The sequence below is a fragment of the Vicia villosa genome, linkage group LG6, assembly GCF_029867415.1.
Source record: "Vicia villosa cultivar HV-30 ecotype Madison, WI linkage group LG6, Vvil1.0, whole genome shotgun sequence".
NCBI classification, from domain to species: Eukaryota; Viridiplantae; Streptophyta; class Magnoliopsida; order Fabales; family Fabaceae; genus Vicia; species Vicia villosa.
Window position 1 is genome coordinate 136669969 of NC_081185.1, and position 12307 is coordinate 136682275.

The window sequence follows — 12307 nt, forward strand, 5'->3', positions numbered from 1 at the left end:
ATCAAAATGTAATATATAAAACAAAAGTTGAAAATTTATCAATTCAACTTTAAATGTTCAAATCTGTCCAAATATGCTTTTAAAAAATACTTCCATTATTAATTTTTCTGTCAAAATACACTGCCAAACAAATATTCCGTTAAGCTTCCCATATTTTAGAATAGTAGCTGAAATTAAAACTACTATTCTAGTATTCTAGTATCACCCCTACAATCACTTGTCGTAAAATTATTACTACCAATTCTGAATGATTAGGGTGATGAGTATGTTCTAGCTTATAAATCTTTCTTTTCAATTCAAGGACTAGGCTTATAATTTATTTTAACTGGTGATGATGGACCGCGCAGGATACAATTTCTTTAGGTTATTGAGATTAAAGTAGGAGAAAATAAATAACTCATGGGATCACAGGATCAAAACTTCATTACCCACCAATTATACCTGAAAAAAATCAGTTCACATTTCTTTTGTTCGAAATAAATGACATGCCTGGCTCTGTCATAATAATGTGAACAAATTATAGTTTATTATATTTTATTTTGCAAGTTAGATAGCTAGTATCCAAGGAAAGAGAGAACAAAATCTTCCATGTCATATGATATGGATTGATAATGCTGAGGAAAAATCAGCTCTCTTTTTGGGTAGACCGGGATGGGGCGGCCATATACTTAACATTATGCAAATATGGAAACAAAGGCCAATAACAAAATTGCTACCAAACCCCAATCCTCAACAGAATCTGTGAAGGCCGGAACAAAAGCTGAAAAATCCGGGGTCCGACGCCGGCATATCCTTCCTCTCCTACTGCTCCCCTGGTGGATAAAATTAAAACACAAATATAACAACTATTAGGATATGCAAGAGTTGAACAAAGCTGATGAAATAGTTACTAATTAACATTGAATCAGAAGGATCAAACTTTAAAATATCAAACTAAGCCATCCCTATCTATTTTCCGACAGATTTACTATTCACCAAAAGGTCCCACATCTATTCCTTCACAATCTTCTAAGAAAATTTGTACCACATGTAAATCCAAAGACACCGTGTCTATTTTTGTAAATGCTTTGTGAAATAAAAATCAACTTGTCATTTTCCACACATGCGTATATAAATAGAAAAGAGAGAGTACCAACTTCACTATATTGTTGTCCTTTTCAATTAATGCCATGCATTGAAGATTGGTTACAGGCTCAGAATATTGTCTTCATCTGAACTTTCCCCATAAATCACCGCATCTTGTCCTTCCTCATTTCCACTACCATGATCGCTATTGTAGCTTCCTTCAGATGTACTCATAAAAATTGATCCATCTGATAAGGGGCTGCTAAGTTGTGATAAGAGACTTATATCACTATTCATATCAGTATCAAATGTCTCGACATAGCTGCAACACAATTAGCCACTTTCAGAACCACAATTTTTTTTAAAGAAAACCCTTCATATTTGAAAGATATCTAACCTTCCTTCTGATGGATATTCTGCCACCACACGCATATCAGGCCTTGCTTCCAAAACCTGCTTAATAGGCATAATGCTGCAACACATAACCCCAAATATGTAATTGAATACATAAGAAACGACAACAATCATTCAGAAAATTAAAGAATCACATCTGATAATCAATACCTAGAGTTGTAGCACCTGTGATACCAGTCAGCCTCACATGCCAAGCCTTCCCTATTGGATATGTCCTGTTTAATCGCAAGAGTAAAAATTTAATCAGAATTGAGAACCAAGAAGAAATTCTACTCTATTTTAGAAATTCAAATTCTTCCATGTACCCACAAGATGTATAAGCAATTTGAAATCTCCTTCAAGAATTGCTGCCAACATCCTAGCAACTTCCATCTGCACGTGAATTATTAGCATTTCAAAGACAGGCTTAAAAATAAAATAAAGGAAATCAGAAATGTATTACAACCCCACCTCTTTGAGATGCATGCAATCCCTTAAAATTAAGACCTCGAGCAAATTCCCACCGTTGGAGTTTCCAAGGTTTCTGACAAATCAAGGTTATATATTTTTTTCGAAGTAAGCAACTATCTCAAGAGAAGGATAGGATCTGAAAGATCTGAGGGTTCTTCCAAAATATTGTAATTGTAAGAAACAACTAACCTTAAGAAATTCCCAGTGATTGAATAAGATGTTGAAAAATCAACATATTTCAGTTTCCGAAATCCCTGCAAATGCAATTTGAAATTAGTAAACCTGCAAATTATATGGGGATTTACTTTTACTCAGATAAAAAATCAGAATTAAGAAAATACCAAATAGTTTACTAATATTAGAAGATAAATCTGCCACATCTTTCCCCAGATAGACTCTTTGGTTCAAATGAGGAAAGAGAAAATAAAGTAAATTACTATCGCCTTCCTTATTTGATTTGAGGAAATTTCTGAACACAGGTGTGTGCCATTACAAAATTATTATTCAGACAAATTGAATTTGCATCTCAGCTATTAAAAGGTGAAAAGAAATCAGTAACTTAAACTCCCACCAGAAAAGAGCAAAAATGACCACAAAAAATCAAACTGAGTGCTTGAATAACTTGCATCACAGAATTTGCATCTCAACTATTAAAAGGTGAAAAGAAATCAGTAACTTGAAACTCCCATCAGAAAAGAGCAAAAATGACCAAAAAAACAAACTGAGTGCTTGAATAACTTGCTTCACTCGAATACTTAGTCCATTTACAACTGTTCTCCATTTCCCACCCAAATGACTCAACAAACTTAAGTAAAATGTAAGATCAGCATTGTATATTGAGGGAAACTAGGGATGGCAATGGGCAGGGTTTGGGCAGGGTACTATAGTACCCGTCCCCATACCCGCAGTTTAAAAAAATCCCCGTCCCCGAGCCCAAACCCGTGTGGGTATCAATATTAATGCCCGTACCCGTACCCTGTGGGTACCTCATTGCCCATACCCGTACCCGTTTACCCGCATTTATAGTAAAATTAAATTGTTTAATTACAAAATATCATATAATTTAAGTCTTTTTAACAATATTAAAAAAATTATGAATGTTATTGTTGAGTTAGGAAACAAATAAACATTTTTATTAAAATGTGTAATGATTTAATAGCGATGTATTTTTAAAAAAATTTAGAATCATGCATTTTTATGTAATAATATAAATGACATTATAGAAATATGTAGTGTAGGTATGAGGTGGGTTGGGTAGTAAGGTACCCGTGCCCGCACCCATACCCGCATATTTTAATGGGTAATTACCCGTGCCCGTGCCCATACCCATTTTTATGGGTATTTACCCTACCCGATATGGGGTTTTTTGTGGGTACCCACTGGGGATGGGCCAAATTGCCATCCCTAAGGGAAACACATATCCCCTCCAGTTATTAATACAAGCAGCAAAGAATATAATTTACGCATTTGCACTTATTATGATGATATTCTCTTTTTATCTTTATTGGTGTAGTAAAAAAATTGTAGTCTGCAAAATGTCCTTCATAGTGACTTGTTTCATAGAAATAAAGAGGTTTTTCAAAAATAAAATATAAATTAGATGAAGGGTACAATTAACTGAATTTTTCTTATATTTTTGAACTACCAAACTAGTGATTTATGTTGTTTAAACTGAAATTCGAGGAAGTATATTTCAATTAATTCGAGGAACTACATTGAAATTTTAGTGCATATGCCCAATTGGTGGAGTGTTTATGGACTGCAATTCAGTGGTCAAAACATAGTCTAAAAGTTTGAACCAATGGCCACTAGATCTCTTTTGCTTGTCAACATTTAGCCTTATCTATTTTACCCGATGTGGGACTTGTTATTTTAACATTATAAGACACTACCATAGTTCATCAAAACCTCCAATGGGCACACAATGGAAAGACTGTTGGAAATGAGAACTTAAAACAAACAATGAAAACATACCTTAACCAGTATGCGAACTTTACAATCATGTAGCTTAAACCCTCGTAGAGATAAAGAAGTTAGATGAGGACAATTGTTTACTAGCTCAGAACAGGTTTGCATTTTCAAGCTGTCATCTCTACCTGATAATTAAAAAGAGATAAGCATGGATTTAAAGTATTCTCAATGGAAAAGTACAATTGAAAAAATTACATACCTGTTCTGGAAGACTCGAAAAACAAACGCTCAATCAAGTGGCAGTTTGCACTTACTGACATTAGAGTTTGCCTCAGTTCAACATGGCTAGAAGTTTAAAAAAATTACCATCACGGGAAAACATGAGGAAACAGGAATACACATACACATCATATAATCACATGGTGCAAATGAAACTAAAAACTATTAAAATACACTTTTCTTTATTAAAAATAAATATGCAGATACAGCATATCAACATCAAAGCTTAAAAGGAAAGGAAACAAATACCGTAATAAAATCAACCAACCAATTGTACCCGAAAAAAAATCAACAAACCAAAATTGAAGCCATGGAATCTTATAGCAGAAAGAATTCCCAGGCTAACTATGGCATATGGAAATTAATATGGTGCATATTCCAGATCACGGGAAATAAAATTCAACATAAAGAAAGAGTTCAATTTTCCTCATGATTAAACAGTAACACCCTCTTATCCATAAGCCACTAGCAGTGGGAAATGCTTAGAAAGTTATAAGTAATGACAAAAAGGCAGGAAAGACTGAGAGAGTTGAGGCAGACTAACTTACATTCCAACAATTTCCAGATCAAGGAGAGAAGGGCATGCTGACAATGCACAACAAAGAGATGCGTTGTCCATTCTCTCAATGTTGTACAGGTGTAACTTTCTCAAAAGAGCACTACAAAAATAGAATTTAAGAGGTCATTCAAATTTAAATCCCGAAAAAGTACTGAACATTAAAGTCCATAAGAAACATACCCCGGTGCACCACCCTCCGCGCTTAAAGGGTTTAAACAGCATCTTGTAAGAATGGAAGATTCTCTCCCTTGACGAGACCTCTTATCATTCCATGAAAAGTTAGGCGCCTCTACCATAGCTTTTCTAACTGGAGAAACCAATGGTTGACAAAATCCAGGAGAACAGACTGTAGCAGGGACAACACCAAGCTTAAGAGACCTGATTAAAAAATTAAAACAGATTAATATGAGGATATAACAAGGCAAAAAAAAACAAAAGTAAATATAAATTCAAATGGAAAGTTAGTGTTCCCTTTCCAGATAGAAAGAGCTGAATACTTTTCAGATTGAAAGCGCCAACAAAGTTTACACAGTAAAGAACACTTATAAAAGAATAAAATTAATTATGCATTATTTTTAGCAGGAACAAAAGTTTAGGGCCTAGGGGAATGTATTATGTCATAATACAACATGAATCATGAATAGAGGGAGGATAACATTTCAGATGAGGCAGAACAGCCATACAAAATAATCATCATGCAACTGAATTTCCTGTTTTTTTTTTCTTTCTATTTTACAGGTAAAGGCTAATTATAATAAGGAAATGATCTGGCTGGAAGGTGATGATTCAATTTAACATTATCACCAATTATGCCCTCAAAATGATCAGCAGTCTAGCTACTTAAAAACATTAAATATAACATTGAAGTAAAAGCATCAGTACAACCCAAAATTCCATACCTTAGTGCCTTTCCAGCTCGCTGAATCATAGTGGCAACTACTGCATTGTTAACCTTAGGAACAAGTGTTGTCAAATCAATATGCTGATAGCACAAAGGATCTTTAGCACATTTGCTAAAAAACGAACAAGCAGCAGATACATAGCACAGGCTCTGAGTATCAAGCATCGAGAAGATCTGCACATCATAAAACATATTCCACATGTTACATAACAGTTTCCTCCAGTACTACTCAGTATTTTCATCCGCCTATCGCAGAAAATAGTGTTTACGCTGGAGTGCTTTAGGGATGTTACATTATATCGGCTATTAGACTACATTATGTCCTAAAGTGTGCATCGCAGAACACTAAAAATTTGTTAAATTTCAGCTACAATATTTTACAACACTAGTACTAGTAACATGCAACCGAAAAGTTTCTCGTCGCTCAGCAGTCAGCACCATCAAGCAAAAACAATCATCATTTGAGTAAAGTGAAAGTACGAAAACATAAACGCGTGCGCGCACATGCATGTTACTCCACAAACACATTTCAATTTAACTACAGCATCTTTTTAGATCAAACACTAAGAAAAACTAGTATCAGATTTAATTCATCAACAAAAAAAAACCAAAACACAACCGAGCAAAAGCTTAACAGTGAAAAAGCAAATCAAAATCATTGAAACTAAAAACACTGCATCCACTAAGCATAACAACGATCCAATCGCGGAATCGCAAAAAGCAGAGGAGCGTATAATCGAAAACTGCTCTAACCTTGAAGGTGAGATCGGGAGGAAAAGGCCAGACAATCGAATTATGATTGGAAGAGCGTTTGCGAGAGGAGTGTTTGGCGGCATCGAGAAGGAGCGAACCCATTCTGAGAGCGCGATCGATGAGATCGGAGTCGGGAGGCATTGATTGGAGAAGATTCTCTAGGGAGAGATCGAGGGAGAGAGAAGGACGATCGGAAAGAGAGAGAAACTCGTCGAGGAGATTTTCGACCTCCATTTTAGGGTTTTGAGATGGACAAGGTCTTTTCGCCATTGATGATGAAGATGAAGATGAAGAAGATGGAATTGGAATCTCAACTTCCTCAACCGTATCCATACCCGCATCAATACATTATTTTTACATATGAGAATATAATATCATTATCAGCGGCATCATCATATTACTGTCTCGTGATATGAAATGATTGATTTCACATTCTACACTCACTCACTTGACTTCAATCACACACTAATGTTTTTTTTTTAAGAAATACAGTAAAATATTACTCACACACTAACAAAGGAGAATAGAATACTCCCTCCACTTTATACATATATATCTATCATATAAGAAAATTATATGTTTTGGAAAAGACCAAAATACCCTACTTGCTAATAAATTTGCCACATGGATAGCTTAATCATCTCCCAAGTCATTTACTTATGTTTTTCTTCTATACCACCAAAAGCTACTTTTTAGTTCTTTCATGTAATACTATTTTTTATTCAAAACTATTTCTGCTACACCAACTTTTTCTTTCACATCAACACTACTTTTTTTTTTTACACACTTCTTTCTCCTATCACTTCTTCTAATATTTTTCTACTTTTTCTCTCTTCTTCCCTCATACACAACTCTTTACTACCAATTATAAATTTGGTTTTTCAACAAACCAACTACATCCCAACCATAAATTACAATCTATATTTTATTATGTTAAAATAAAATTATTAGTTTATAATATCTATAATATATTTCATTTTTTATTTATTTTGAAATTAGAACATATTTTTAAAAGAAAATGCTTTTCACTTCATACTCACATCAAGTTTGAGGAAATAAATGCTACTTCCTCCCTTCTCTAAGCAAAATTTTCGTTTTCAATAAAAAAGGAAATAGAACTTTTGTAAACTTCTTATTTGTATTTATTTTAAATATTTTTTTGAATTTATATAAAGAATATAAATTCAAAAATTTTATAAATATTTTTTAAACTAAAAGAAATATTTTAATTGAATTATAAAGGAAATTTTAGATCAATTTATCAAAACAAACAAAAAAATTATTTAAAAAATTATTTTATGGTTGCTATTGTATTTTTTGAATGAATAGTTTTATTTTTATATTCTTAGTAAATGTGTGATCTTAATATCTATTTTTAAATTAAAAACTAATGTTACAAAATATAACGAGAGACCCACACACTAACACTATTGATTCAATATTTGTTCCTTCTATTTTATTTTGCTTGAAGTTTTATAATTAATTATAAAAATTATAACAAGTTTAGATATTTGTAGTGAGTTAATAAAATTTTAATAAATTTTGTTTTTTCAAATCATATAAATTATATGAAACGGAAAAAATGTGACCAATAATCCCAATATTGAATCTAATGTTTTTGATTATATATGACCAAATTATAATTTATCATTTTTTAAAACACCAAATTAAAATAATTTTAAAGGGAACATAAAGCTACTGATCAAAATATAAAATAATAATAGGAACAAGTTTACTATTGATTAAAATATTAAATAATAAAAATTCATTCAATATTTTTTAAATTTATCTAGAAAAATATAAATCCATAAATTTGCTCTTTAAATGACTAAAATATCAATATTTAAAATTTTATTTTTTATCCAAATATTTTCATATAGGTAAAAAAATCATTATTGATTTATCCAAATATTAACGGGAACATGAAGTTACTGATCACAATATTGCATATTAGTGGGAACATGAAGTTACTGATTGTTTGTATTGAATATTAACGGGAACATGAAGTTACTGATCATAATATTGATTTTTAACGGGAACCTGATGTTATTGATTAAAATATTGAATGTTAAAGGGAACATAGAGTTACTGATCAAAATAGTGAATATTAACGGGAACATGAAGTTACTGATCAAAATAGTGAACATTAACGGAAACATGAAGTTACTGAAACAATATTGCATATTAACGGGAACCTAAAGTTACTGATCACAATATTGCATATTAACGGGAACCTAACGTTATTGATTATTTGTATTGAATTTTAGCTGAAATATGAAGTTACTGATCATAATATTGAATTTTAACGGGAACCTGGAGTTATTGATTAAAATATTGAATATTAATGGGAACATGAAATTATTGATCAAAATGAATATTAACAGGAACATGACGTTACTGATCACAATATTGCATATTAACGAGAACATGAAGTTACTTATTATTTGTATTGAATATTAACGGGAACATGAAGTTACTGATCACAATATTGAATTTTAACGGGAACCTGAAGTTACTGATTAAAATATTGAATATTAGCGGGTACATGAAGTTATTGATCAAAATAGTGAGTATTAACGGGAACATGAAGTTACCGATCACAATATTGAATATTAACGGGAACCTCAAGTTATTGATTAAAATATTGAATATTAACGGGAATATGAAGTTACTGATCACACAATATTGAATATTAACGGGAACCTGAAGTTGTTGGTTCAAATATTGAATATTAACGGGAACATGAAGTTACTGATCACAATATTGAATATTAACGGGAACCTGAAGTTACTTATTAAAATATTGAATATTAATGAGAACATGAAGATACTTATCAAAATATTGAATATTAACGGAAACATGAATTTACTTATCAAAATGTTAATTACTTTTAATATACATTTTTTCTATTAAAGAAATTTATATCTGAAACAAATGCGCGTCCCGTATCAGAACCCGTGCGAATGCACGGGTTTGTTACTAGTTTTTTATAACATTAATTAGAAGTTAATTTCTATACTAAACTATAATTTATAACAAGAAATAAAAAAATACTCCTCTATCCTATTTAAGATAAGAGAAAATTTGCTTTTTTAAATTAATTGAATAATTATATATATTAATTATTCAATAAATTTAAAATATCATTTTTTTATTATAAATAGGACAATAGTATTTTATAAATAAAAAAATAAAAATATACCTTCACTTTGTAGATATATATTTTTATGACATTAAATTAGAATTTAATATGTATACTAAATTATAATTTATAACAAGAAATAAAAGATGTTATTTTATAAATAAAAAAAGTGTTTTACTTTGTTGGATTTAATTCCACGTATTTGTCTCGTCATGTAAGTAAATATTAGTAAAATAAAAAAGTAATGCTAACGAGTGTGTCTGAGATAATGGTTAAGAGATTAAAAAGGTAACTTGAGCAATGTTTAATAGATTAAAAATATACGTATTTAATGTCTTAAAAATATAAATAATTAACTTTTCTAAAAATAGTGTTTCAATTTGCTGCATTTAAGTACACATGTTGTCTAGTCATGAGATGAGAGTAAATATTAGTAAAAGTTAATAAATCCATTTTTTTAAATAAAAGAATTTATTTATTTCAAAGAGTTAATACACTCAAAGTCATTACACCATATAACTTGACAAAATTACATAAGGATATTTACAATGTGCTCTTTATACCTATGCTTCATCCACCCCCTATATACTATAGAGTCAACTATATTTCTAGTAACACTATGTGTATCACTGTATACCCCTTTATTTCCAAAGATTTTGGAGTTTCTATACATCCAAATACCATAACAAGTTTCAGTTGCTGCAGCTTTGAACACTTGTTTTTTCCATCCTTTACCTTTAGCTATCCTCTTCAACCACTCAAGGTTCACTTGTTGACTCATATCCATGTCCATCCACATCAAAGTGTCTTTTCATATTTGAGTAGTCTCAGAGCACTTAAACAACAAGTGATCCATATCTTACTCCTCATCGTTGCACAGCTGACATGTAGAATGCTAAAGCAGCCCCATGTTCTTCATCCTAACTTTGGTTGGTAATCTATTTTGGCATACTAACCACATGATCACCTTTGCTCTAGGTCTAGCAAAGTTGTGAGTCATCAAGTGATACCAATCAGTCCTGTTGTTATCTTCAACCAGTAGCTCATAAACTTTCATCATACTAAATCTTTGTTGAGCCTTCATGCAGATCCAGAGATTGCCAAGGCTCCCCATCACCTCCTTCGAAGCCATGATGTGCTTTGTGATCCAAGTGCAATTGTTATTCTGAATATCACTCATCACATCTCTACCTTTCAGATAGTATGTGTGAAACCACTTCACCCATAAGTTATTCTCTTTCATGCAGATGTTTCAAAGGCATTTGAGCAAAGCTACTTGATTCTATACTTTCAGATTCAGGATACTCAGCCCTCCTTGCTTAACAGGGCTACACACTCTCTTCCAAGCAACGAGGATTTTCTTGCTTACACTTGAGGAACTTGCCCAAATGAATGATCTACAGAGACTATCCAGTTTGTGAATGACACTAGAAGGGATAGGCAGACTAGCCATCAAAAACTGGGCAATAGCAGAAATGGTGCTTTTGACAAGTTGAATTCTGCCTGCAATACTAAGGAGCTTTGCTGACCAATGCCTAATCCTGGCCATAATTTTGTCTATCAAAGGCAAGTAGTGATTAACACTTAACTTCTTACTCGCCAGAGGGATACCAAGGTATCTAATAGGGAACTTTCCTTCAGAGAAACATGTTATCAGTCCAGCCTGAACCTTCCTATCAGCATCCATTCCACCATAGAAAGCCTTACACTTATTAGGGTTGACTACAAGACCCGTAGAATCAGAGAAGCTTTTGAAAGCATTAAGGATCATCTCCATGGATTTGTCATCACCTCTACTAAGTAACAAAACATCATCAGCAAAAGTCAGATGAGTAATTTTTAGTTTCTCACATTTACTATGGAACTTAAAGTCGGGATTCCTAGTCATCTTCTGCATCACCCTGTTCATATATTCCATCATAATCACAAATAGGAGTGGGGAAATAGGATCCCCTTGTCTGATACCTCTCCTTGCCTCCAAGACCTGAGAATACTCACCGTTCACATTGAATCTATAGCTAACAATGGTTGTACCCAACATAATCCAATTAATGAACTTCTTGGGAATTTCTATCTCCTTCAACACAGTTTCCAAAGAATTCCAATCAACCATATCATATGCTTTCTGTAAATCTAACTGCAGCATACTTCTAGGGGTTCCTCCTTTCCTACTATAAATAAATCCATATTTAATGTTAATAGTATTATAGTTCATAAAAATTCTGTTAATTAATTAATTAATTTTGTGATAAATGACATTTATAATTAGCAGACCAGACCAATCAATCCAAAAATTCGTTTTAATTTAAAATATGGGTCAAAACTAAAAAAAGGAAATTATAATAATTAAAAATGAAATATAAAAAAATAATTATATATTAATTAAAAATAAACTTAAGTATAGTTATCTAGATTTTTTATATCACATTTTTTAATTTTGAAGTCCTTTGATGAAAAGTTTGATCTTCTTGCATAGATTTGATTATGATAATTAGGGTGAGCAAAACTAGAATTAAGGTTATATAAAATATTATATGATAATTTAATTAAATGAGTGATTCAATCTCTAGGGGTGATATAATCAATATAGATTAAAAAAAAATGATAGTTATAGTTAAAAATTATAAACAAATTTTTTTTGAATGTATTAAAAAATAATTAAATATTTGGAACAAATTTTTTAGTATTATTATTTTTATTTAGTTATTGTATTTTTTAAAATCAAAATTGAAATATTATATAAATTTAAAATTGTTTACCATGGTTGATTTAAAGATTAAATTATGCAAAATTTAAAATTTAAACTAAAATTATATCAAATTTTTATTGACTT

General features: G+C 31.4%; 1 protein-coding gene across 2 annotated transcripts; it reads right to left on the reverse strand.

Annotated features, from left to right (window-relative positions):
- Nucleotides 1-405: 405 nt before the first annotated feature.
- On the reverse strand, nt 406-6839 carry LOC131610156 (F-box protein SKIP17-like). 2 transcript variants are annotated; one of them, XR_009286411.1, is made up of 13 exons: nt 6333-6839; nt 5578-5753; nt 4859-5056; nt 4668-4778; nt 4100-4185; nt 3904-4025; nt 2119-2183; nt 1930-2002; nt 1789-1851; nt 1630-1694; nt 1463-1537; nt 1133-1387; nt 406-812 (listed from the first exon to the last, which is right to left on the reverse strand). XR_009286411.1 is itself a non-coding variant. In XM_058882033.1 (13 exons), exons 1-12 carry the CDS (start codon nt 6663-6665, stop codon nt 1186-1188), a joined length of 1569 nt encoding a protein of 522 aa, XP_058738016.1. In that variant the 5' UTR covers nt 6666-6839; the 3' UTR covers nt 406-812; nt 1137-1185. The 2 variants fall into 2 exon arrangements, 1 of the variants encoding a protein (XP_058738016.1); XM_058882033.1 differs by having other exon boundaries at nt 1137-1387.
- Nucleotides 6840-12307: the final 5468 nt, after the last annotated feature.